Source organism: Dermochelys coriacea, chromosome 27, assembly GCF_009764565.3.
Source record: "Dermochelys coriacea isolate rDerCor1 chromosome 27, rDerCor1.pri.v4, whole genome shotgun sequence".
NCBI lineage: Eukaryota > Metazoa > Chordata > Testudines > Dermochelyidae > Dermochelys > Dermochelys coriacea.
Window position 1 is genome coordinate 7914956 of NC_050094.1, and position 27988 is coordinate 7942943.

The following is a 27988-nucleotide window of genomic DNA, read 5'->3' on the forward strand; positions in this document are numbered from 1 at the left end:
GAACAGAGTTAGGCAAACGTGGAGAGCTGCTGAATGCTCAAAGGGAGAGAGATGAAAGTTCTAGAAAACAAAAGCATGGCCTTGTAACTTCTCCTGAAGTCTGGTCTTGTATCACTTTTGCAGATGTGGAAACTGAGGCACTGGACAAAAGTGACTTACCAAGAAGTTCTCATTGCAGTTTGGTGTTTCAGAACCAGCACTGGGACGTCGGTTTTTCTGACTGCTAGTTTTGTGTTCAGTCCACTAGATCATGCTTGCTTTTGTTGTTATATTGCAATATTATAGACCGTTGGCCTAGGTCTTTGTCTCAGATGACTTATCAGCATTTTGTTTACTATTTATCTGATTCAGTGACTTTGCTTTCTTTTTTTAGGCTGTCCTCAGGCGAGGCAGTAAGAGGCAGTGGAGCTGGCCTCGGCACTGGGAGAGGCTGGATTTCCTGTCTCTCTGTGCTGAATGGCTGCGATGGCGCCCGCTCTCACTGACGCAGCAGCTGAAGCTCACCACATCCGGTTCAAACTGGCTCCCCCGTCCTCCACCTTGTCACCTGGCAGTGCCGAGAACAACGGCAACGCCAACAACATTCTTCTCACTGCCAACGGCACCAAAAGGAAAGCCATTGCTGCAGAGGATCCCAGTGTAGATTTCCGTAATAACCCTACCAAGGAGGAGCTGGGCAAGCTGCAGCCACTGGTGGCCTCTTATCTCTGCTCGGATGTAACATCTGTTTCTTCAAAAGACCCTTTGAAGTTGCAAGGAGTCTTCAACAAGCAGACAGTTCTTAAACCTCATTCTCTCTTATCTCAGTCCTTCTTGAAAACAAACGATCTGTTGGGGAGACAACCAGTGTTGGAGTTTTCTTTGGAAAATCTAAAAAACATGAGTACTAGTGGTCAGCCACCTCTTCCACAAGCACCTGTGAATGGCTTGGCCAAGAAATTGGCTAAAAGTACCAATTCAGACCATGAAAACTCCAGTTCACTTAATTGTGGGAAGCGTGCTCCCCTCTCAGCCACCCTCCAGGGTGTTGACTCTAACACTGCAGGGGGTTCTGAATCAGGGGACTTGAAGACGGGTTTGACCAATTGCACTCTTCCACACAGAAGCCTTGATGCTGAGCACACAACTCCATTTAGCAATAATAGCACTGCAAACAAATTGTCCCTTAATTCTGCAGATCAGCAGCGGGTGATTGAAGGAGGCAGTGGAGAGAATAGATTGTCATCTGGTGTAGATGCACATTCTGATTTTGGGAGCGGCAAGACAGAGGAGCAGAAGTGTCCTCTGTCAGCTGGTCTCTTCTGTGCCATGGACTCTGATTTGAGGACAAAGGCACTGCTACGGCGGCAGGCAGACATTGAGAACCGTGCTCGCAGGCTGCAGAAACGCCTGCAGGTGGTGCAGGCCAAGCAGGTAGAGAGACACATCCAGCAACAGCTGGGTGGCTTCTTGGAGGAGACTCTGAGCAAACTGCCAAACTTGGACTCTCTGAGGCATCGGAGCCAGCTGATGCTCACCCGCAAGGCAGAAGCGGCCTTGAGGAAAGCTGCAAGTGAAACATGTACGTCAGAAGGTCTAAGCAGCTTCCTGAAGAGTGACTCTATTTCAGAGGAACTGGAGAGGTTTACAGCCAGTGGGATGGCCAATTTGAGATCCAGTGAGCAAGCATTTGATTCGGATGTCACTGACAGCAGCTCAGGAGGGGAATCTGACATTGAGGAGGAGGAACTGACCAAAGCAGAACCAGAACAGCATCATGTACCACTGTGAGTAATGCTGAAACTTTGCCTAATTCTATCGGGTCGAGGAGGGGTAAGGTGGAAAAGGATAGAAAAGTGCACTATCTGTATTTTGAAGGATCATCTTTGAGTTAAGACCATTTCATGGAAGGAAGAGGCAGTATTGGTGTGCGTGAAGTTTGGCTTGCTTGAACTGCATAATCCTGTCTTAATTATTACAGGGATTGTAGCTTATAATTTCTATAATGTGCAACTGTATGAACAGTATTACATGACGTATGACAGTGGTTCTCAACCAGGGGTACATGTACCAGTGGAAGTATGCAGAGATCTTGCAGGAGGTACATCAGCTCATCTAAATATTAGCCTAATTTTACAAAAGGCTACATGAAAAGCACTAGCAAAGTCAGTATCAACTAAAACTTCATACATTTATTTTTGTTGCTCTATATACTATGTCAATGTTTCTCAACCTGGGGGTTATGATTTATTTTACAAGTATATGGTAAAAATGAGACTAAGCAATTTTTCAGTAACACTGACACTTTTTTTATGTCTGATTTTGTAAGCAAGTTTTTAAGTAAGGTGAAACTTGCAATATGCAAGACAAATCAGCATCCTGAAAGGGGTACAGTAGTCTGGGAAGGTTGAGAACTACTGACATTTGGGATCTAATTGAAGGGCCCTTCATGAAGTTAGGGAACTATGACTAGTTAGGGCATCTAGATACTTCAAATCCAGTACTGCAGTTGGTGTGTAACTTTTTTGTCTAAAATTGCTCTTGGGTTGGATCTGCCCCTTCAAACCGAAGTGTTCTATTGTAGCAATGGAGATCTCGCTCTTCACATTCTTAGCCAGGATGATGTGTAAAATGGCCAGGATGATGTATTTATGTATCTGACATTGTGTATTCAGGTTCTGCAGAATCTGGGTTGGTTTTTTTGTTTTTTTTAAAGGGAAAGCATTTAGCCCAAAAATATGTGAAAAGTATAAACTGATACATTGTTGTAGATAGCCTGAAACAATAGCTCTTGAGAGCTCTGAACTCCACCTGTTCCATGTTAATCTCATTGGCTGTCAACATGTTGTAAGGCTGTATAGTTAATGTGGACATTAACTGTAGTCATTGCTGGCAATTTAAGCAGATGGGAGGGATTGGGAACTGTTGAAGGAAAAAATGGGGTGGGACAGGGAAGGAGTACAGAAGGAGGAGACAGTAGGGGCAAAGTAGTGGTTTTCCTAAAGGTTAACATTTTCCACTCAAGTGATTGCTGAATGTAACAGTAAGGTACTAACCAGATAACAAAGGCTATATTGACAGATTTCAGAGTAGCAGCCGTGTTGGTCTGTATTCGCAAAAAGAAAAGGACGACTTGTGGCACCTTAGAGACTTAACATGTTTGTTTGAGCATAAGCTTTCGTGAGCTACGGCTCACTTCATCATTTGTCAGTCTCTAAGGTGCCACCAGTACTCCCTTTCTTTTTCCCAAAGGCTATATTGTAACCTGGTCTCTGTGCATATTTTCTTCTGACATCTATAGGAACATAAGAATGGCTATACTGAGTCAGAGCAAATGTCCATCTAGCCCAGTGTCCTGTCTTCTGACAGTGGCCAATGCCAGGTGCCCCAGAGGGAATGAACAGACCAGATAATCATCAAGTGATCCATCCCCTGTTGCCCATTCCCAGCTTCTGGCAAACAGAGGCTAGGGACACTATCCCTTCCCATCCTGGCTAATAGCCTTTGATGGACCTATCCTCCATGAATTTATCTAGTTGTTTTTTGAACCCTGCTATAGTCTTGGCCTTCACAACATCCTCTGGCAAAGAGTTCCACAGGTTGGCTGTGTAGTGTGAAGCAATACTTATTTTTTTTTGTTTTGTTTTAAACCTGCTGCCTATTATTTTTCATTTGGTGACCTTTGGCTCTTGTGTTGTGAGAAGGCATAAATAACACTTATTTTTTTTTTTTTTTCTCCACACCAGTTATGATTTTATAGACCTTTATCATCTTTCCCCCCTTAGTCGTCTCTATGCCAAGCTGAAAAGTCCCAGTCTTATTAATATCTCCTCATACAGAAGCCTTTCCAGATCCCTAATCACTTTTTTTAAAAAAAAGGAGTACTTGTGGCACCTTAGAGACTAACAAATTTATTAGAGCATAAGCTTTCGTGAGCTACAGCTCACTTCATAAGTACTCCTTTTCTTTTTGCAAATACAGACTAACACGGCTGCTACTCTGAAACTAATCATTTTTTGTTGCCCTTTTCTGAACCTTTTCCAAGTCAATATCTTTTTTGAGATGGGGCGACCACATCTTCATGGAGTATTCAAGATGTGGGTGTACCATAGATTTATGTAGAGGCAATACGATATTTTCTGTCTTGCTGTCTATCCCTTTCTTAAGGATTTCCCAACGTTCTGTTTGCTTTTTTGACTGCGGCTGCACATTGAGTGGATGTATTTTATTTATTTTTTTTCCCAGAGAACTATCCACAATGACGCCAAGATCTTTCTTGAGTGGTAACAGCTGATTTAGACCCCATCATTTTATATGTATAGATGGAATTGTTTCCAATATGCATTACTTTGCATTTATCAACATTTTAATTTCATCTGCCATTTTGTTGCCCAGCCACTCAGTTTTGAGAGAGCTTTTTGTAGCTCTTCATGGTCTACTTGGGACTTAACTATCTTGAGTAGTTTTGTATCATCTGCAAATTTTGCCACCTCACTATTTACCCCCTTTTCCAGATCATTTATGAATATGTTGGTTAGGACTAGTTCCAGTACAGACCTCTGGGGGACACCACTATTTATTCCTCTCTCCATTCTAAAAACTGACCATTTATTCCTATCCTTTGTTTCCTATCTTTTAACCAGTTACCAGTCCACGAGAGGACTTTCCCTCTTCTCCCGTGACAGCTTACTTTGCTTAATCTTTGGTGAGGCACCTAGTCAAAGGCTTTCTGAAAATTAAAGTACACTATAACGACTGGATCCCCCTTGTCCGCATGCTTGTTGACCCCCTCAAAGAATTCTAGTAGATTGGTGAGGCATGATTTCCTTTTACAGAAACCATGTTGACTCTTCCCCAATAAATTGCGTTCATCTATGTGTCTGACGTTTTTTTTTCTTTACTATAGTTTCAACCAGTTTGCCTGGTACTGAATGGCCTGTAATTGCCAGGATCGCTTCTGGAGCCCTTTATAAAAATTGGCATCACACTAGCTATCCTTGGTACACAAGGTACAGTTAGTAGTTCTGCAATTTCACGTTTGAATTCCTTCAGAACTCCTAGATGAATACCATCTGGTCCTGGTGTCTTGTTACTGTTTAGTTTATCAGTTTGTTCCAAAACCTCCTCTAATGACACCTCAATCTGGGACAGTTCCTCAGATTTGTCATGTAAAAAGAATGGTTTAGGTTTGGGAATTTCCCTCACATCCTCAACTGTGAAGACCAATGTAAAGATTGAATTTAGTTTCTCCACAATGGCCTTATCGTCCTTTGAGTGGTCCTTTAACATCAGTGGCCCGCAGGCTTTCTGTTTCTGATGTATTTTAAAAATTTTTGTGTTTAGTTTTTTTTGAGTCTTTGGCTAGCTTTCTTCAAATTCATTTTTGGCCTTCCTAATTATATTTTTACACTTCATTTGCCAGAGTTTATGATCCTTTCTATTTTCCTCACTAGGAATTAACTTCTGCTTTTTAAAGGATGCCTCTTTGCCTCGCTGCTGCTGCTGCTTCTGCTTCTGCTGCTGCTGCTTCTTCTTTTTTTTGTTGTTGTTGTTGTTGTTCTTACTCTATTATTGGTTATACAGTTGTAGCTCACAAAAGCTTATGCTCAGATAAATTTGTTAATCTCTAAGGTACCACAAGTCCTCCTTTTCTATTATTATTATCATTTATTTTTTTATTTGAGGTATACATTTAAGTTGAGCCTCTATTATGGTATCTTTTTTTTAAAGTTTCCATGCAGCTTGCAGGGATTTCAGTTTTTGTCACTGTACCTCCTCATTTTTGTGTAGTCCCCCTTTCTGAAATTAAATGCTGCAGTGTTGGACTGCTGTAGTGTTTTTCCCACCAGAGGGGTGTTTAAATTTTAATTATATTATGGTCACTATTACAAAGCAGTCTAGCTATATTCACCTTTTGGACTAGATCCTGTGCTGCATTTAGAACTAAATCAAGAATTGCTTCTCTTGTGGGTTCCAGGACTAGCTGCTCCAAGAAGCAGTCATTTAAGGTGTTAAGAAACTTTCTCTCTTCATCCCGTCCTGAGGTGACATGTACCTAGCCAATATGGGGATAGTTGGAAACCCCCTATTATTATTATTATTTTATTATTGAGTTTTTTATTTTTATAGCCTCTAATCTCCCTGAGCATTTCACGGTCGCTATCACCCTCCTGGTCAGGTGGTCGCTAATCTATCCCCTACTGCTACATTCTTATTGTTCGAGCATGGAATTGCTGTCCATTGAGATTCTGTGGTACAGTTTGATCACTTAAGATTTTTACTTCATTTGATTCTACGCTTTCTTTTACATATAGTGCTTTTCCCCCACCAGCACGACCTGTTCCGTCCTTCTGATATATTTTGTACACTGGTATTACTGTGCCTATTGATTATCTTCATTCCACCAAGTTTCTGTGATGCCTATTATATCAATAGCCTCATTTAATATGAGGCACTCTAGTTCACCCATCTTATTATTTAGACTTCTAGCATTGGTATATAAGCACTTTAAAAATTTGTCACTTTTTAGCTGTCTACCATTATATGATGTAATTAGATGGGATTCTTTTTTTCATTTGACTTTTTCTCATCAGATCTTACCATTATTTTATCATCTTCCATTCTTTCCTCTTTACTAGGACATGGAGAATCTCCATCAGTAAATCCTCCCCTAAGGGAAGCCTCTGTCCATACCATGTGCTCCTCTCTACCTGTCGGCTTTCCCTAGCCCTTAATTTAAAAACTGTCACATATTTTAATTCTGTTTTTTGCAGAGTTTTTAGTTTCTTCCTACCTATTCTGTTTTGGTTCTGGCCTCCTATGTCATCACTATATGGAAATGTTTGCAATTACTTTACTAGGAACTTCCCTGAAGCTTATCTATCCCATTTCTATAGTGGGGGGAATTCTGCACAGATGGTGATTTTTGCTGGAGAATTGCTGACCTTATAATACTGCTTCTGACAGTATTCTCAAATAGGGTTCTCACTTGCCTATTCTCTATCCTTCAGAGTTTGAGGGGGTTTGTTCTGGGTTTGCTTTCAAGGTGCTTGCATAGCCATTCCTGATCTGGAATAATGGACGACTCCATCTTTTTTTAAATGAAAATAGTGTAAATGTAGTGAAATGTTTAGCAAAACTCTTGCTTCCTTTTCTTGAAAGGAACTGGTGGAATGTTTGGGGTCATTGAGGTACTAGTGACTGACTGCATATCAGTAGGGCACAGCTCTTGTTTGTGTTGGAGACTCGAGTCCTAGGTGTGAGAATCCTGCAGGAAGGTAAGTGAATCTTTTTTTCTTTTCAGTCTCTGCAGAAACTGGGATGTCTAAAAACTCTTTTAAAATATTCTTCAAAACAAGCTTGTTATAATTATACAAGCAAGCAGAGCTTTGCACAGATCCTTGAATAAAGATTGTTTGGTGCAAACATACTGAAATGTCCCCTTTTTGTCTTGTCCAAATTACCCAGTCGGTAATTACTGCTTAATTTTTTCTAAGGGTTCTAGTTTTCAAGGTGAGAATTGGTTTCTAGATTGCCATTTTCATAAATATGTTGCTTACTTGAAGTTATGGTTATGGCTCATCTCCTATGCATATCTGGATTTTCTTTAATCCAGACTTTCTGTGCAAGTCTTCATTTGTACTGTCAAAAGCTGTAAGTATGGAATGGGAGACCCAGTGCAGAGTTGCTTTTAATTTAAACTCTGAAGTTGTGCTGCTTTTCTGCCCTGCTGAAGCCCACCTGTCTGAACCAGTGGGCTGCAATTTCTCTTGCTTCCAGAGTTCAAAATAAAATTAGTCATTCAGAGCTTTTTGGGAGTCACTGTCCAGTCTGTGCCGCTTCTAAAAGAGAATCTCTAACAAGCACTACTATCTACGAAGGCTGTGCACAGCCTGGAATCCCGTGCTCTGGCACTATGTGAGGATCTCTTAAGCTGTGTCTACACTATAAACTCTGGTTGATTCAAGTTATGTCCACATATTGCTGCTGAATTTTATGCATTGCTCAGTCACATGCATACTTGGCTGCTTGCATTGGTGCTGCATGTAATTACCAGCAGTGCTTATTGATGCAAAGTACAGTGTACTGAAGATAGGTATCCCAGTGTGCCATATGCTGTTGTCCAGCACAGTGCCTTTTGGGAAACTTTCATTGTTTTTTGGGATAGAAATTAGTGCCCAGGAATTGCCGGGAGTTATGGAGTCAGGTTCCCAGTATGCAGTGTTCTTCTTTCCATACAGCCATCCATTTTCCGTAATTTTTGCACCTTTTTTTTTTTTTTTTTTTAGGAACTCCCAAAAACATGCTCAGCACTTTTCAGTGTCTGCTATCTCTGATGGAAGCATGGAGTCTGCAGAACTCTGTGCTGTTCTCATGAGCTTTGCAAATACAGGATGCGATATTCTCCTTGTGCCTGACATGATTTCTTCAAGGACAGTTTGAAGGACACGGTGAAGAAGATTTCAAGGTGTGTGTTTGGTCACTGAGCAGCTGCAGACGGTGCAGCACCGCTTCTGGGCCTGAGAAATGAGCACTGACTATAATGCAGGTTTGGGGCAATGAGCAGCGGCTGCCGAACTTTGGATCTTGGATCTGTGTGCTGAGATTGCTCCAGTCCTCCATGCAGGGACACCAGAGTGAGACCTGCATTGACTGTGATCACCACTTACTTCTCCACTATCTGGAAGCTTGCAGTGCTGGATTGTTATTGTCGGTAGGAAATCATTTTGGAGGTGGAAAATCCACAGTAGGGGATGTTGTCATGCAAGTGTTTAGGGCCATTAATAGAACCATAGAAGATTAGAGTTGGAAGAGACCTCAGGAGGTCATCTAGTCCAAACCCCTGCTCAAAGCCGGACCAACCCCAACTAAATCATCCCAGCCACGGCTTTGTAAAGCTGGGCCTTAAAGGTTTTTAAGGATGGAGATTCTACCACCTCCCTAAGTAACCCATTTCAGTGCTTCACTACCCTCCTAGTGAAATAGTGTTTCCTAATATCCAACCTAGACCTCCCCCACTGCAACTTGAGGCCATTGCTTCTTGGTCTGTCATCTGCCGCCACTCGGAACAGCCGAGCTCCATCCTCTTTGGAACCCCCCCTTCAGGTAGTTGAAGGCTGCTATCAAATCCCCCCTCGCTCTTCTCTTCTGCAGACTAAATAATCCCAGTTCCTGCAGCCTCTCATAAGTCATGTGCCCCAGCCCCGTAATCATTTTTGTTGCCCTCCGCTGGACTCTCTCCAATTTGTCCACAGCCCTTCTGTAGTGGGGGGGACCAAAACTGGACACGGTACTCCAGGTGTGGCCTCACTAGTACCAAATAGAGGGGAATAATCGCTTCCCTTGATCTGCTGGCAGTGCTCCTACTAATACAGCCCAATATGCCTCTGGCCTTCTTGGCAACTAGGGCACACTGCTGACTCATCCAGTGGACGAGAAGCTGTAATCCCCAGGTCCTTTTCTGCAGAACTGCTGCTGAAGCAGTGCATGGGATTCTTCCTTCCTAAGTGCAGGACTCTGCACTTGTCTCTGTTGAACCTCATCAGATTTCTTTTGGTCCAATCCTCCAATTTGTCTAGGTCACTCTGGACCATTTCCCTACTCTCCACTGTATCTCCTTATCCCCCTCCCCCCCCGCTTCGTGTCATCTGTGAACTTGCTGAGTGTGCAATTAATCTGATCATCCAGATCATTGATAAAGATGTTGAACAAAACCGGCCCCAGGACCGACCGCTGGGGCACTCTGCTTGATACCAGCTGCCAACTAGACATGGAGCCGTTGATCACTACCCATTGAGCCCAACAATCTAGGCAGCTTTCTATCCACCTTTTAGTCCATTCATCCAGTCCACACTTCTTTAACTTGCTGGCAAGAATACTGTGGGAAACCGTATCAAAAGCTTTGCTAAAGTCAAGGTAATTGTATCCACTGAGCCGTTATCTTATCATAGAAGGCAATCAGGTTGGTCAGACTTGCCCTTGGTGAATCCATGTTGACTGTTCCTGATCACCACCTTCTCCTTCAGGTGCTTCAAAATGGATTCCTTGAGGACCTGCTCCATGATTTTGCCGGAGACTGAAGTGAGGCTGATGGGTCTGTAGTTCCCCGGGTTCTCTTTTTTTTTTTTTTTTTAAAATATGGGCACTATATTTTCCTTTTTCTAATAGTCTGGGACCTCCCCCAATCACCACAAATTTTCAAAGATAATGGCCAGTGGCTCTGCAATCACATCAGCCAACTCCCTCAGCATGATTGGATTCATTAGATCTGGACCCCCCTGAACTTGTGCATGTCCAGCTTTTCTAAATAGTCCTTAACCTGTTCTTTCACCACTGAGGGCTGCTGCACCTCCTCCCCATACTGTGTTGCCTAGTGCATCAGTATGGGAGCTGACCTTGTCTGTGAAGACCGAGGCAAAAAAAGCATTGAGTACTTCAGCTTTTTCCACATCATCTGTCACTAAATTGCCTCCCCCATTCAGTAAGGGTCCCACACTTGCCCTGACCACCTTCTTGTTGCTAATATACCTGTAGAAACCCTTCTTGTTTCCCTTCACATCCCTTGCTAGCTGCAACTCCAGTTGTGCCTTAGCCTTCCTGATTATGCCCCTGCATGCTCTAGCAATATTTTTATACTCCTACCTAGTCATCTGTCCAAATTTCCACTTCTTGCAAGCTTCCTTTTTGAGTTTAAGCTCACTGGAGATTTCACTGTTAGCAAATATGGCAGGTGACTAGCTTGGCTTATTCTTTGTGTACTTTGGGATGGTTTGTTAAAAATACGGCCAGTTCTCCTGGACTCCTTGCCCCTCATATTAGCTCCCCAGGGGATCATGCCCATCGGTTCCCTAAGGGAGTCTGTCTGCTTTTCTGAAGTCCAGGGTCCTTATTTTGCTACTCTCCTTTCTTTTTGTGAGGATCCTGAACTCAACCATCTCATGGTCACTGCTGCCTAGGTTGCCACCCACTTCTGTTTTCCTTACCAGTTCTTCCCTGTTTGTGAGCAGCAGGTCAAGAGGAGCATGGCCCCCAGTCGATTGCTCCAGCACTTGTACCAGGAATTTGTCCCCAACACGCTCCAAAAACTTCCTGGATTGTCTGTGCATTGTTGTGTTGCTCTTCCAGCAGATGTCAGTTCTTCTCTCTCAGGGCTCATCTACACTCATCTACACTTACAGCAGTGCAGCAGCAGCATAGCTGCAGCACTTAGTAAAGAGGCAACCTATATCAGCATGAGCTTCTCCTGTCTGCATAGGTACTCCGCCTCTCTGAGAGGCACTAGCTATGTTGATAGGAGAAGCCCTCCTGTTGACATAGCGCTGTCCATGCTGGGGGTTAGGTCGGTCTAACTACATCACCTAGAGGTGTAGATTTTCCACACCCCAGAGTGATGTAGTTGTACTAACATAAGTTTGTAGTTTAGACTAGGGCCAAGTCAATATTCATGACTCAAAAACTGAGGTAGTGTAGGAAAGTGAAAATGACAATTCTGTCTTCATTGCTCAGGCTGACCTAGGTGTATAGACAGTGAAAAGTAAATGTATTTTGATATTTTTAAAGCGCAAAAACTAGTTAATTTAGAGACAAGTTATAATATCTAATTCTAAAATATCCAACAAACACAAGAACTGTCACTTCCAGTTTTAATAATCTAAGAGGGTGTTTGCAGCCTAAAAAGGCCTAAAACAAAAACCTTACTCGTGGCATTCTTTGTATGTAGAGATTTACCCAGATTAAAACAGAGCCTGTTTTCCTTCTCTTGTGTTGAAGTGGTCTGTTTACAATGGTGAATGATGATGGTTTGAGAGTAATTTCCATCATCATTTGTGGCTGACATACCTAATGCCCAGTATGCCATTTGGAATCTTTTATCCCAGGGTGTCTCGCCCCCATCTTCTGACTTGATGACTGTTTTATTCTTTCTGGCTCGCCGCTATGGGCGCTAATTTGGTATTCATGGTAAAAAAGATTGCTATTCTTAGCTCAGTCTTGGGAGCGGTCTTCATGTGAAGAAGAAATGGTGTTCCATCTTGCACAGGGCCAGGTGAAAAGTCCTAAGTGGTTTTTAGGGGCATATTAGGGGTCCAGTGGTTTTGCTACTTGATTGTCTATATCCCGCTAAATGATGGAGGTCTTGGTATTATTCTGTCAGATCAGTAATGTTAGTGTTTCGTGGCTTTTCCTTTTTGCCTGTCTAGGAGAGGAACTGACTGGGGTTTCCTTGTTTTTGTAGCAAGATTCCCCAGACACAAGTGAGATTTGAGAGTAATTTTAAGATAGAGGCACTCCTACTTTAAAAGTGGGTATCTGACTCCCATAACGCGGGCAGTTTTTGCCTCTGCAGCACTTATTCCCTCATGTAGCGACCTTGTGTTTTTTACCTCTCTTGCTCTGTCATCCTCCTTTTATTTTTCAGTTCTGTACATGACCTAGACAAGCTTAATTCTGCAGCCCATGGCCTTCACAAGGGAATGGAGCGATATGGTATAAAGGAGGTGGTATTTGTGTGAAAGGGCGGGGGGAAAGTGGCAGGGGGGAAAAAGTGAAAGCTGCAAGGGTAGAACTTCAAAGGGGCTTGACGGAAAAAGAAACCAGATGGGCTGCTGATGACCTGTAAAAGTCAGAGATGGTGGGATTTCTGGTACTGGTGAATGGAATGGAAAAATAGAAAAGGAGAGGGAAGGGAAAGTAAAACTATTAAAAGGGGAGTACAGAAAGCAGCTGGGAAAAGAGAGAGAAGCCACAATCTTTGAATCCTTGGTTTGGTTAGAGCTATTTGTGATGTTAGCATCTGAGCTAAAGTGTCAATGTCTGGGTTGGGGCTAGATCCAGCTTTTTGGAGAATTGGAAGGTCCTTCAAGCTGCATAATCACTACATTTTGTTTAAAAAAAAAAAAAAAAAAAAAAAATTGTAGACTGCATGGTTGCAAACCTAGCATTTGACCTAGTTGTAATTGATTCAGTGGCATCTGCTGCATCTTGTAGAGAGCATAAAATAACTCCTGCCAGGCTGTACCCTTATCTGCAGCAGGTCTCTAAGGTGAACAGCCTCTGGCATGTTAGAACAATGTAGGTAAGGGAAGTCGGCAAGCCGGATCCGTAACTTCGGGATAAGGATTGGCTCTAAGGGCTGGGTCGGTTGGGCTGGGGCGCAAGCTGCGGCTGGATGAGGTGCCGCCCTCTCTCGCGGGGGGGGGGGGGGGGCAGTGACTCTGGACGTGAGCCAGGCCCTTCCTGTGGATCGCCCCGGCTGCGGCGGCCGTCGCTCGCCTCTCCCCCTCCGCGGGGCCGGGGGGGGGGCGGTGTTCCACCTTGGCTGGTGCCTAGCAGCTGACTTAGAACTGGTGCGGACCAGGGGAATCTGACTGTTTTGTTTAAAACAAAGCATCACGAAGACCCGCGGTGGGTGTTGACGTCCTCCCCCCACCATTCTCCCAATTCATCATTGGAATTTTTAAAGCCTAATGACACAACTGTTTCATTCCTGATCACTTTAACAAATAAGATTGGGAAGAGGGTGGGAGTGACTGACCTATTTGGACCAACTTGGAAACAAATGAAATAGCTGTAAACTGAATATGCTGTTGCACAGTGAACTGTAATGCTGCAAAATAAATACGTAGCACATCTTCAAAGAGCCTTGCAAATATTTACCCATCTGCCAGGAGCAGTGTAAAGATTAATATCGGCCACATATTACCAAGACTGAGGCAAAAAGGCAGAGTTCAGAATGAGAGTCAGAACACGAGTTCCTGTTTCAAATCCTGGGCTCAGATTACTAGTCTGCTTTCCTCTGCTGCAGAGCAGCCAGCATGAATCTTGCCCATATGCTCAGGGTTTAGCTCATCACCATATTTGGAGTTGGGAAAGAATTTTCCTCCAGGGCAGATTGGAAGAGGCCCTGGAGGTTTTTCGCCTTTCTCTGTAGCATGGGGCACGGGTCACTTACTGGAGGCTTCTCTGCTCCTTGAAGTCTTTAAACCACGATTTGAGGACTTCAATAGCTCAGACGTAGGTGAGGTTTTTCACAGGAGTGGGTGGGTGAGATTCTGTGGCCTGCGTTGTGCAGGAGGTCGGACTAGATGATCAGAATGGTCCCTTCTGAGCTTAGTATCTATGAATGAGATTTGAGTTGAGTGTGATGAGAGATTCAAGATAGATAAAAGAAATAAAGAACTGCTGTATCTGCCCTTTGTTCAGCCTGATTGCATAGTGACCCCCTTCTGATAACAAAAATTACTACACGACCCCAGGAGAGGTCTGAGCTGAGCCCCACTGCACCAAGTGAGTGTGTGAGAAAGCTGAAGTCCAAGGGCTTCTGTTCTGGGCGGGGGGGGGGGGGCATGTAACCTTAGTCCTGGGCGGTGGGGCTTGTGCTTCAGACTTGCTGGGGCCCAGGGCCAACACCAGCCTTGGCGACCCCATTAAAATGGGGCAATGACCCACTTTGGGGTCCCAACCCATTGTTTGAGAATGCCTGTTCTAAAGTCCATGAAGGTGAGCCTACTTTATCACTGAATAATGAATGAGGTGTGTGTGTGTAATGTTATATATATATAAAAAAATACAAATTATATGGCTGTATTCTATCCTTGTTCAGTATACAAACTTCACTCTAATATCTGTGGAAGACTGATTTTGTGTGGTGTATATAATCATGACTATGTACCCTAACACAAATTCTAATTAAGTATGATGATGGTGGCTCTCTCAATAGAGTGAGTTTGACACATGAGTTTAATTCCATTTATCTGGGAGCCATGTACAGCTTTGTTTCGGGTGCGGGGGTAGCTTGCAAGAAGGTGAGCACTGGAGATGTAATGTTGGGTAACACTGCTGCTTATTGCTGGACATGGAACTAGGTTAGCGGAGTAGGTAGCTGTAAAAATGCCACAATGGTAGGTCACCCACCTCTGGTGAGAGGAGAGATTAATGGTAGAATCAGGACTCTTCTATTGCATGGAAGCACTTTTTGTCTCTTTCTCCTGCTAAAAACCTTTTCCTGCTAGTACTGTTGGCAGGAGGTGAAAACTGGCAGTTTATATGCTAAATATTTAAAATCTATAGCTTGTATTTGCTATTTTTCTAAAAATGCAGAGGTTTATTCTAGAGATTCCATTTCCATACTAAAATACTTTGGCTTTTGCCACACTCTAATATTTGGTTTCAGATAGCAGCCGTGTCTGTCTGTATTCGCAAAAAGAAAAGGAGTACTTGTGGCACCTTAGAGACTAACAAATTTATTGGAGCATAAGCTTTCGTGAGCTACAGCTCACTTCATCGGATGTATTCAGTGGAAAATATTTGCCTCTTTCCTTTGTTCTCCCTTTCTGCAGCAGATGTTTTGGTTGTACTAGCTCAGCTGCAGTTCTGCACTCAACTTCCAGCTGGGGGAAAATGCTTTTCTTGCTAAACTGGCACTCCCCCGCAGATTTTTCCACAAAGTATGTTTTGGGCCCCACTCTGAGTATGGTGAGTCTGATTTCAAAAGCTTGTCAGGCAATACAGCTTTCCTGGGCCATCTTTGGCTAAAATGCCATAGCAATGCAGAATGGGGCTTCATAGAAAAAAACAAAACAAAAACAAACAAACCAAAAAAACACAACCCATATGTTACTTAGATCTTGCTTGCTACATCTTTGAATGAAATGGAGAAATTTTTTTTGCAAGTGAAAGCATGTACATTCAAACCAGCGTTTTGGCTGGGATGTAGAAGCAGAAACTGGCACTGTATTTGAGTTTATACTGAGGTTGATTTAAGTGGCTCTAGAGTTCACTTTTTCAGCATTACATTGACATTACTTCTGATAATGGTAAATTTGAGAAGAAATGAATGGGCTTTTTTTTTTTCTTTCAGCTATGTGTAAACTAGAAAGGCCAGCTACTCCTGATATACTGGTCATTCTTTAATGAGATTCTGCAAAAACAGCAGACTGTTTTTTCCTCTAACCTTACTCTTCATAGAGAATATTAGTTTTGGAACGTTGTCTAAGTATTTACTTTAATAACTGGTAAATAGTTTGTGCTGTGGTCACCCTATGGTGGTGGTGATTGCTGTACAAAAGCCTACTATAGATAGATGGGTGTATTTTTTTTTTTTTTTTTTTTTGTCAAAATACGAGCAGAACCTCTAAGAACTGAGCATAATGGAATCCCAGCCTCTGTTATGGGATTAGTGATGTGGGTGGGGACAGCAGTGTATGGTGGTCTATTAATGGGTTGGGGTAAGAATGCAGTTTGTTTTGAATAGGTGGAAAGGAGAAGGACAGATGCCCCAACTCTATTTCCTATGTTACCAAAGTAGTTTTGTCACCAACATTCTGTCACAAGCAGCCCATGTAAAAGTTGAAATTGGGCATCTGAGGCTTTTTCCAGGTGATGGCTCTGAAAGTAGGTTAGTGGAATTACTGTGGTAGTATGCAGCCTGCTTTAGCAATTAGCTACTTGTGATTAAGCAGGGAGAGAATCATGATAGCGGTTTCTCTTGACTCTTCTGCTGGTCACAGAAACAACTTTTTGTGGCTGAAGCATTTGGCCAGATGGCTCTTCAGTCTGTGGTGCTCAAATGTAACAGGGAGAACTCAGTATTAGTATGGTTTCAGAGTAGCAGCTGTGTTAGTCTGTATTCGACACTTGTTATGAGAGACTCTAGTAATGGAGTAGTTCCTGGGGAGGTCCCCACTATCTGATTTCTTCTTTTCTTCTTAAGTAGATGAATTTATGCTGCTTCACCTTGTGAATATATCTGATGGAAATGACATGAGAACAAAATTCCCACTCTGAACCATTTAATTTCCCACCACTAAACTTCAGAATATTCATATATGTAACTGGAACTCTTTAGACATGTCACTTGGTGCTATGTGCAAAAGTGTCCTTTCTCACACAGTTTTTGTCATTCCGTTTATGTAGTAATTGGACACTTTACTCCAAGTAACTGTTGGAGTTGTGAGTCTCAAATGCAGTGGATTATTCTGTGCTGGATTCAGTGTGCGGATGGAATCTGTCTAGTTGACATAGAGTTGGTTGGCACTTACATTTACACAGAACACAGTTAACAGTCAATTCAACTTCTTCAAATGGTCGGAAGTACAACACTTGAATTTTGAGGCTAGCCTGGATATGACATTTAAAAACTGATACTTAAAGCGTCCCAAAGCTGGACAGAGCCTCGGTATGAATTGGATATAGAAACTTGGAAAGAAATCTGACTTGTATTTTGTTTCTTCAGTCACTTCTTTATGGGTGTAATATGCTCATTTTGACACAATACACTCAAATACTGTGTGTGTTTTTTTTTTTTTTTTAATATTCTTAAGACATCTGACCACCAAATTCTTAGGTTTTTCTACTCTTGATTTTTTTTTCTTACTCTTTCTCTTTGTCTTGCACTTGTGACACTTCAGTAGTTTCCATAGCAACAGATAAGGATGTAAGTAGCAAGTTACAATTTAAATATTTCATTTGTATAAAGGAGAACTTTTCGGAAATATTAATTGAAGGAAATGTGAAGTGGAAGTATGTGTAAAAATTAAGAAACTAGATGGATGAAAGTGGCAAGCTTTTTAGTGCTATAGATTCACCTCTTCAGTTTGCCTCCATTCCCTCCAAATGTTTTAGTTTCAGTGCCTAAGGGAGCCTAATGGCAAAGTTTTATAGAGGAGCCAATATCTCTGTATATTTTTAATCTTCTGCCGTTGATTTGACAGGTTGGTTTTTGTACTGTGGACCTTTGCTGCTGTTTGCATTCTGTCTGCAGTACTGGGTGAAAACCATTAAAATCTTACCCATGTGACCAAGGTGCACTTTTCAGTGTAGCCCATTCACACTTAGAATTTAATTATTTACTGCACCTTTTCTGGCCAAACCCCGTAACAAATACACAGCCTGTACAGTTTTTATTAATCGTGTCTAACCAAGAAACCCGTTTTGGGTTTAAAAATGGACAGTTCTATTCTAAGCTACGTGTAATGGAACAGCAGCCCATACAGCATTCAAAGCCATCTAGGTTTAGTGAGCTCTCTGGTGGTTGTAACTTAATGACAGATAATGAGCTTTTGCTGCTTCAGTGCTGGCAATACTACATTGCATTATCAAATCAAATCCTGATCTGGGTAAGAGAGCCCAGATTTTTGTGTAGAAGCTTTTTGTCCTACAAATGTCAGAGTTTCCTACAGAAATGAGAATTGGAGAGCAGTATGTGCATGCACATAATTGTAAAATGGCTTTATTAACTGCAGCAGTTTGGCTGACTAACTTTTGAGCTGTGGGATTGAGATTGGAATTCTTCTAATTGGACAAAGCCAATGGCCCATTTGGTCCAGTATCCTGGCTGACAGTAGTGACTACCCAAATAATTTGGGGGAGGGGAGGTGAGAGTACAAGAAACCCTGTACTAGACAACTTTGGAATTAATGGCCTATAGAAGTTTCTTTCCAGTTTCCTCCTTTAGCGGTTGGCTGATGCTATGAAGCATGAGTGTTTGAATCTTCACATAAGTGTGGCTTGTTTGACTATCCATTTAAGCATTTAATTCCCTGAACTCTGCTGAGCTCTTGGCCTCACTGGTAACTTGTCACTACAAGTGAGTTCCCAAGTTAATTATACTTTGACCCAGTTCTCCACGTGGATGTGGTGGCCACAAAGAGCTGGTTACAGCTTCTTGATCCCTAGTTGCCTGGTCCTGCTAAAGCGCATTGGGGGTGTACTGTGGCTTAATTGTGGAGGATGAGGTGTAGTGGTGATGCTCTTCTCTACTATTTCCTCTCCTCATGCTCATGCTTTATGCTTCTGTGTAAGATGGCATAGGAGGTGACTGTGTGCTGCCTTTGCCAGTTTTACTTTGGTAGCAGTTCCTTCTGCGTAGGGAGAATCTCTCTGCCTGCTTCAAGTTCATTTTACATTTCTGTGGCACAAGGAGAATTAACATCCAGTGTTCTAAATTTGGTGTCCTTCAATTTCACTGAATGTTCTCTTGGTTCCTCTGTTATGAATGAGAGTACAGAGGAGCACCCAGTTATTCTATCTTCTCTCCTTTTCTTTATTCCGTCTGCATTGTCAGTCTGCTCTTTGTCGTGTGTGTGTGTGTGTGTGTGTATGTGTGTATATTTTAATACCATTGCTGAGGGCAGGCTGCTGGACTTGGTTCCTCCTGGGTCTGGTGGTTTTTAATTATTTTTAAATTTTTAAAAATTATTTCTACACTACATGATACTGGCTCTAACTGGTGTGGCGACTTTGGAGAAGGAGCACTGAAGAGACACTGGGCCTTCTGTAGGTTTCGTAATCATATATGTGAAGCAAGAGCTGTGGAATAATGCAGCATTTTGTGATATTGGTTCTTTTTCGCATCACCGATGAATGACAGAAAATAGTTCACATGCTATTGGGATTAGAACAGACACAATAGAAAATAACTTAAACCACAATGAAATCAGATAAACTTTCAATGCACTGGTCATCTTTCCGATTTCAAAACCAATTAAACTGATGGGTATTTGAATATAATCTGTATCGGTACTAAATATTAAAAACAAGTGAAGACCTGATGGCCCTAGACAACTCTCTATTTGTGCACTTCACTTATGATTTCTCAGAAGTTTGTTCATGTACTGGTCAAAACCCGTAGCATTCTAACTACAGCAACTCAACTGGGTTGAGTTCTGTCCAGCCACTTAAAGAAAATGCTACAGGATGACAACTCGTGCCTAAAGAAGGTTTTCTATACCCAGCCCTTTGGTTCTTTGCAGCTGGAAAGAGGCAGTGACCCCAAAACTAGTTAACTCTTAAATTATTTATTTAAACTATATTTAATGATATTTTACCTGTGTGGTTTGAGATCCTGAGATGGAACTTTACAACACTCTTATGTTCTCTTTATACTTCTGTTGTATTAGGTTTTAAAAATTGTCTTATTAATTGGCTTATTAATTTTATATGATCATTTTAAAAACACTTTTTTCCTGGATGCAGTTTGAATCCCCTTCCCCCAGTGGCCTGTTCCATTATCAGCTGTCTGAATTTTTATTAACCTGAAATAGCATCTCTCTCTAACTGTGGTTATAAGAAAAGGAGGACTTGTGGCACCTTAGAGACTAACAAATATATTGGAGCATAAGCTTTCGTGAGCTACAGCTCACTTCATCGGATGGTTATGTATCTGTGCACTCTTTTCCCCCTTTCCCACTTCTCTTTTTTTGTTTGGGCAGTTGGTTTGTCAAACACCCTTAGTGTCTTATAAATCTGTGTGTTGACTGGCTTGCTGTGTTCATGTCTGGGGCTCTGTGGTATAAGATGTCATAGTTATTTCTATAATTTTTTTTCTTCTGGGTACATGTGTATGTGGGTAATGAATCCATTTTCACAATGGTGGCTGAGTAAGTGAATCCTAAGTCATCTATGGTAAATAAAAATCAGATTTGCTTGTGCCTTTTATGATGTTTACATTGAGGTTTAGTGGGAAAACTGCCCTTTCAGCTAAATGGAGATCTGCTCTGTCTAGGCAGCCAGGGACGTCATGTCCATGCTGGTGCCTGGAGCTCTGCCGATTTCGGCCCCACGCTTCAGAGGCAAGCCGCCTCTGGGATCACCGCAGTCGCCACCGGCCTGGTACGGATGGGTGCCGTCCGACCGGGACTCCTAGCACCGCTTGTCTTCGCGAAGCGAATATCCATGGGACCATGACGGATGTCGCCAATGGTCCTTGTCTCGCAGGAGATACCGCAGTCGGTTACAGCACAATCTTCGACGCCGTTCCTGCTTGGACTCTCGTTCCAAGTCTCCGCCAAGGCACCATAGCTCCGGGCATCAATTCCCAGTGTCTCGCCAGCGCGGGTCCGCCCACCGAGGCTATTCATGGAGCAGCTGCTACTGTTAGTGCCGCTCCTCCCCGTCGAGATCGTGGTCCTGTGGCTGATGTAGATCCCGGCACCGTGGATACTCCCAGTCCAGAGGCAGTAGCAGATCATACACCAGCCCGGCCTCCCTTCATAGCCACCTGTTTACAGGCCAAGCTAGCCAGCCTAACAGCCAGCCCCGCCAGTGCCTCAGCAAGCACAATGACACCAAGCGTCGTGACTGGCCCAGTGGGCACCGTGGCCTCTGGCACAGCCCCTGGTGGGGGCTTGCTCAGTGGCAGGGGCCTTGGAAGCACCATCGGAGTCCATCTTTAGACCACCAGAAAAAAAGATCGGTGGGACCTGTGTCCTCGGTACCATGCCCAGAGTCCGACAAGGTGGTGGATCCTTCAGTGCCGGATGACACCCAAAGCACCACACTGGCCTCGCCCCGTCCGGAGGAGCTGATTGTGGCCCCGCCCCCTCACGTCCCGCAGGAGGACTATTGGGCCCACCAAGACCTCCTAAAAAGGGTGGTAGTGAGCCTCCACCGCCAGGCTGAGGAGATGGAAGAGCCCTCAGACTCCCTGTTCAATGTGCTGTCCCCTTCAGCACCGGGCAGGGTGGCCTTGCTGCTCCATGAGGGGGTGGCAAGAATGTCATGCCCTGTTGCAAATACCAGCCTTGTTACACCTGAGAGACTAACAAATTTATTTGAGCATAAGCTTTCATGAGCTACAGCTCACTTCATTGGATGCTGTAGCTCACGAAAGCTTACGCTCAAATAAATTTGTTAGTCTCTAAGGTGCCACAAGTACTCCTTTTCTTTTTTGCAAATACAGACTAACATGGCTGCTACTCTGAAACCAGCCTTGTTGGCTCCCATCTCTAAAAAGGCGGCGCGCAAGTACTTTTGTACCACGAAAGGTCACGAGTATCTGTATACCCACCCGACCCCCAAGAACAAAGACTCTCGGAGGCTGGATACTTTCGGGAGACAAGTTTATTCGTTGTCAAGCTTTCAGCTACGAGTTGCAAACCATAAGGTTCTCCTGGGTCACTACGAGTTTAACCTCTGGGAATCCCTCCCCAAGTTTGAGGACTCGTTCTGGGAGCGCGATAAGAAGGAGTTTAAGGTGCTCGTGGAGGAAGGGGCGAAGGCCGCAGGGGCATCCCTGCAGGCCGCGTCGGATGCAGCGGACACGGCCGCACGGTCCATGGCCTCAGCAGTGTCCATGAGAGACGGGAATCATGGCTTCTGCTTTCTGGGCTCTCCAGTGAAGCGCAGTCGTCAATGCAGGATCTCCCTTTTGACGGTAAGGCTCTGCTTGCTGAGGAAAGAGACACAAGGCTGCATGGCATGAAAGACTCCCACATCACCCTCCGGACCTTGGGCCTCTGTCTCTCCTCCGGCAAAACCCAAGTTCGAGCCACAGCAGGCTCCTGCCCGTGCTGCCCTCCCGAAGTAAAAGTCAGCCCACAAATAGCAGCGGGACTATAAAAATAGACCAAAGCGGCAATCCCGGCCTGCCCCCCAGCTTGGGTCTTCTAAGGTCAAGCAGACGGGCCAAAGGTTTTTTGATGGGATGCTCGGGGGTACCCTGCCAGTTCTCAACAGGGACCTACCCCAGTAAATCTCCCTTTATTCATTCAGTTGTGTGCTTTTTACTCCTGGAATGGTTGTGGCTCACCTCTGACCGATGGTCCTCAACAGCATCTCCAGAGGTTACACCCTTCAGTTTATCTCCTCTGCCCCCATCCCTCCTGGGGGACCCCTCTCACTAAGCTCTGCTCAAGCAGGAGGTGAGGCAGTTCCTGGACCTAGGAACTATTGAGGCCATGCCTAAAGAGTTCCTGGGCAATGGGTATTACGCCCAGTATTTCCTTATCCCGAAGGCCAAAGTGGGGCTTAGGCCCATCATGGACCTGCGAGGCCTGAACCACTACATGGTGAAACTCAAGTTCCACGTGGTTTTCCCTGGCCTCCATTATCCCCTCCCTAGATCCAAGGGACTGGTACGCTGCCCTTGATCTACAGGACACGTACTTCCACAGATGCTTCCTCTGTTTCATGGTGGGACAGAGTCGCTACCAATTCACGGTCCTACCATTTGGTCTGTCCACTGCCCCCAGGGTCTTTACAAAGTATATGGCGGTGGTAGCGGCCTACCTCAGACGCCAGGGGGTCCAAATATTCCCATATCTGGATGACTGGCTAGTCAAAGACACCTCCCAGTCGCAGGTGAGGGATCATGTGGCACTCCTACTGTCCACATGTGCTGTCCTGGGCCTGTTGATGATGAACAACGCCAAGTCCACATTAGTCCCTGTCCAACGCAGAGAGTTTATCGGGGTGCTACTGGACGCAACGTCGGCCAGGGCCTCTCTCCCACCAGACAGGTTTGAGACCCTGAAAGGGATCACTGACTCAGTCGCAAGGATCCTGGTGACGACAGCCAGGGTTTGCTAGCAACTGCTCGGTCACATGTCTGCATGCACACATATGGTCTGTCACGCCACACTCGGAATGAGGCCTCTCCAGCTTTGGCTGGCCTCGCAGTTCTCCCAGGCCATGGACAGAATGGGCAAAGTCCTCACTGTGCCGAACTCGGTGATCGCTGAACTTGGTGATAACCTCCCTGCGGTGGTGATCCGCCCCAAACAACATGCTCCAAGAAGTCCAGTTCAGGGATGGGGTCCTGTCATTGGAGCTGGTGTCCGATGCTTTGGACCTGGGTTGGGGGGCCCATGTGGGGAACTTTCAGACCCAAGGCCTGTGGTCTCTACGAGACCTACCCCTTCATATAAATGTCAAGGAACACAGGGTGGTGCGACCTGCATGTATGGTCTTCCGCTCACACTGGGAGGGCAAGGTAGTCGGGGTCCTCATGTACAACACAGCCTCGGTGTTCTATATCAACAGGCAAGGCGGAGCCCGATCCTCTGCCATGAAGTTCTGTCTGTGGGACTTCCGTATAGCCCATGACATCTACCTAAAAGCCTTCCACCTGCCAAGCGCCCAGAATGTGAGGGCGGATTGCTTGAGCAGGGATTTTTCCTCTCAGCACGAGTGGTCTCCACACCTGGAAGTGGCTCACCAGCTGTTCCAAAGCTGGGGTACTCCCCAGGTGGACCTATTTGTGACCCCGCAGAACTGACGATGCCCTGGTTCTGCTGCGGAGGGCCCTAGGGAGGGGCACTATCTTTGATGCCTTTACCCTGTCCTGGTCAGGCCAGCTCCTCTATGCCTTTCCCCTGTTCCCTCTGATCAGCAGGGCCCTGAGGAAAATAAAGACGGACAAAGCCAGGGTTTTCCTTGTTGCCCCGGCGTGGCCCAGGCAGCACTGGTACAGGACCCTCTCGGGGCTGGTGGTAGCTCTGCCATGGCAGTTGCCGCTCTGCCCGGACCTGCTCTCTCCAGGACTGAGCCACCTCCTCCATCTCAACCTAGCAATGCTTCACCTCATGGCGTGGCTGCTCAGTGGCTAGGTGGCGAGGAAAGGACATGCTCAGAACAGATTCAGCATGTCCTCCTCGAAAATAGATGGCCCTCCGCTCACCACTCCTATGTGCCGAAGTGATCTCGGTTTTCGAGGTGGGTGGCAGGCCAGGGCGTTTCCCAATGGCCGCCCCGATTCAGCTTATCCTTGATTACCTCCTCCACCTGAGGGCCCAGGGACTGGCACCCTAGTCAGTCAGGGTACACTTGGCGGCCATAGCGGCCTTTCATCCCCCAGTGCAAGGGCATGTGGTGTTTTTCCCATGCTATGACCGGCCGGTTCTTTATGGGTTTGGACCGTCTCTACCCATATTCCAAGCCCCTGGTTCCTCAGTAGGACCTAAACCTGGTGCCTGGCTCATCTCACAGGGGCCTTGTTTGAACCACTGGCCACTTGTTCCTGGTCTCACCTCTCATGGAAGGTGGCCTTCCTGGCTATCATGTCAGCCAGGCGGGTCTCGGAGCTCAGGGCCTTAACCTCCGAACCGCCATAAACAATCTTTCTTAAGGACAAGGTCCAGCTCTGCCCGCACCCCACATTCCTCCCGAAGGTGGTCTCTGCCTACCACATGGGTCAGGACATTTTTTTTTTTTTTCTGCCAGTTCTCTGCCCCAAGCCTCACACGACTAGTGAGGAACGCCGTCTCCACATGCTCAACGTGAGGCAAGCTCTGGCTTTCTACCTCAAGCAGACCAAGCTGTTCAGAAAGTCTTCGCAACTATTCATTGCCTTGGTTTAGCGCGTGAAGGGTCAGCTGATTTCCATTCAGTGGCTTTCTAAGCAGATCGCTTCATGCATCCATTCCTGTTATGAACTGGCGGGGGTTCCCCTGTCATCCATTGTGAGGGCACACTTGATTCAAGCACAGGCCTTGTCGGCTGCCTTCGTGGCCCATGTCCCAATCCGGGACATTTATAGGGCCACCACGTGGTCTTTGGTTCACACGTTCACTTTGCACTATACGATGGTCTCCAAACCAGGGATGATGCCGGGTTCGGCAGGGCGGTACTCCGTCCCGAGAACTTGTGAACTCTTACCCACCTCCAACAGATGTAGGTTGGAATCACCTATTGTGGAATACAAGTGAGCAATCACTCGAAGAAGAAAAGACAGTTACATTTTCCGTAACTGTTGTTCTTAGAGATGTGTTGCTCATGTCTATTCCACATCCCACCATCCTTCTCTATCGGAGTGGTCTGGCAAGACGGAACTGAGGGTGAGGGGGAGCACAACCCCCCTTATACCGCGCCAGGGAGGCGCCACTCTAGGGGTTGCAGGGGGGCGCTCCACCCTATGGGTACTGCTAGGGGGAAAAACTTCCAGCACCAGTGCACGTGGCAAGCATGCACACCTATTGTGGAATAGACAGGAGCAACGCATCTTGAAGAACACCAGTTACGGAAAAGGTAACTGTCTTTTTCCCCTCTTCCTCCCCCAGAAAGACTCAGTGGTTTAGGCCAATATAAGTTCATCTTTAAAACAGCATATCATAAGGTATTTCATACTGTTCTAACACAGCACTCTTCTCCTGCTCTTTCCATAATTTAAATTGCCTAGGTCTGTGAATACTTCTTGTCTTGCAGTGGTTCAGGTATCACAGAATGGGGTGGGGGATGTCATAACACAGCATAAAATAATATTCTGGAGCTGATGGCTTTGTCTAAATGGTGTCTGGTGTCTCTTAATTCTTAAGTTTCTTTTAGTCTGTCTTTAGTGGTCAGCCAAACAGCAATGGACATATATAAGACTGCAATATTTTAGTTAATGTTTGTATTCTCTTTACAGTGGTAGGTCTCTCTGTAGGTTCTGGTAGAACCAATAATAAAAGATTGGGGTGGAAGATGCCATTCGGGGATCAGTATTTTGGACCTTCCCCCTTGCTTTGGTGACTGTTTGTTTAAATGTTGTTTGATCAAAAGTGAAATAAAATCTTAGTAGTCTCTCTGCTTTCTGCTTAGATGTAATACTTCCCAGCTGGCAATCTCTCAAAAGCTTTCCTATCTGAGAAATAGCTCTCTGTCTCCAGCAGCAGTAGGGCACCAGAAGTGGCCCTGTAATTAATGGAAAAAAAGCAAGACCAGTGCCTTCTCAACAAATATTACTCCTTGCTTGGCAGTGGATCTGCCTGCTCAATTGTCTGTTTTATTCTGATATCTCAAAAGCTTCCAATACCATCTTCCGTGTAATCACTTATCTGCTCAGTAACAAGCCATCTTTATCAAAATCACTTAAATGTTTTAAATATTAATGCCTTCCACCACTGGAATGTAGGTTAATAGTGCAGGTTCTATCAAAAATCAAAACCTACAGGAAAAAGGATAAGAAGTAGTTTCAGCACCCTTAACATCTTACTACCAGGAGTCTTTATGGTTCCTAAATGTGGCTGCTCCGCCTCATTTCTGATCTGGTGGTTGTCAAAACTCAGACAAGATTTGGGAATTTCAAAAATAAATTAACATTGGTCCACGTGGAACTGGAAGAATAAGCGAAATAAAGCTATAGGTTCAACATTTTTGTCTTTCATATTGTGATATTTCTGAAGGCATAGTATACTATGGGAAAGTATACTAGATGTGGCTGGTTTCTGCCAGGGCTTCACAATTGTTGCCTCCCAAACCAACCTTATTCTGGACATGTAACCCTGTATCCCAAATCCTACAAGGGAAATTCCACAGAGCCGTCCTAGTGAGAATATACTACTTGCTACTTGCTATACGTGCATGTTCTGATCTTGGAGCACAGGGAGTCAACTACATGAGAGTGAAAAGTGCAAGTTTCCCCCCTTGTTGCCTCTGGAAGCTCAGCTGGGTATTCTAAAACATTCTGCAGTGTTCTTCTGGTGCACCTGCCTTAAAATTCTGTGATCTCCCTAGGAACATAAACCCACACAGCAAGTCTGAGCCAGCTTCTTCCCTCCCCTGGTAAGGGCTGAGAGTTAATTTTGCCGTTGCTTGCTTTCTTCCTCCTCCAAATCACACCAGAGATCCATCTGCCCATGAAGTTTCTCTGCAGCCGTGGATTTCATGGTTTGTGCAGGAGAGCAGAAAATAGGTTTATCTTGCACCTTCTGGTTGGTTATGGGGTAAAGTGGGTGACCGGCCAAAGTAAGATGCTTCTATGAAGAAGAGGGATGTGCAAAGTTCTGCCTTTTGGGGACTAGTACCAAGAGTTGATGATCAGCAATCTTTGCTGAAGAGGCACAGAAGAATGTGTCTAAACTCACTGCAATCCTGTAGTAATAGAGAGGTTATTTTAGATGAGGCGTAATTAGCAAAACATTGCTTTTTAGGACTATTTCTATCATTACTGTACTTTTCAGGGACTTGGGGCCTTAACGGGGTCGTTACTAACACTTCAGAATTTTTTTTCCAAGCTGTCTCTGACCACCAGTTAGATCCTAGCACACTTAAGCTGTGCTGTCTTGGTGTAAGATTCATGTTCCTAATTTTTGTGGTGCTTAGCTGTACTCCCTTTTTCCAGATTCACCAGCTTTCTTATTGTAAAGGAGAGTGGCTTTTTAAGATAAATATTTTCTTCTTTCTCTTTAGATTACCTTGAGCATTGATCCTCTGTATGGCTTTCATATAACTTTGCCAGATTTTCCTCTTAGGTCTGGTCTGCACTTAAATTAGGTCAGCATAGGTATGGCATTCAGAAATTGAAATTCACAAACTT

General features: G+C 44.6%; 1 protein-coding gene across 11 annotated transcripts in view; it reads left to right on the forward strand.

The window, feature by feature from the left end:
• KANSL1 (KAT8 regulatory NSL complex subunit 1) overlaps positions 1–27988 on the forward strand; it is a 184084-nt gene that overhangs the window by 33155 nt on the left and 122941 nt on the right. For all 11 annotated transcript variants that reach the window (XM_038385927.2, XM_038385923.2, XM_043503460.1 and 8 more), the window contains one exon: positions 374–1766. In XM_038385927.2, coding sequence (XP_038241855.1) covers positions 457–1766 — 1310 coding nt within the window. In that variant the 5' untranslated portion in view covers positions 374–456. The remainder of the gene's footprint in view (positions 1–373; positions 1767–27988) is intronic.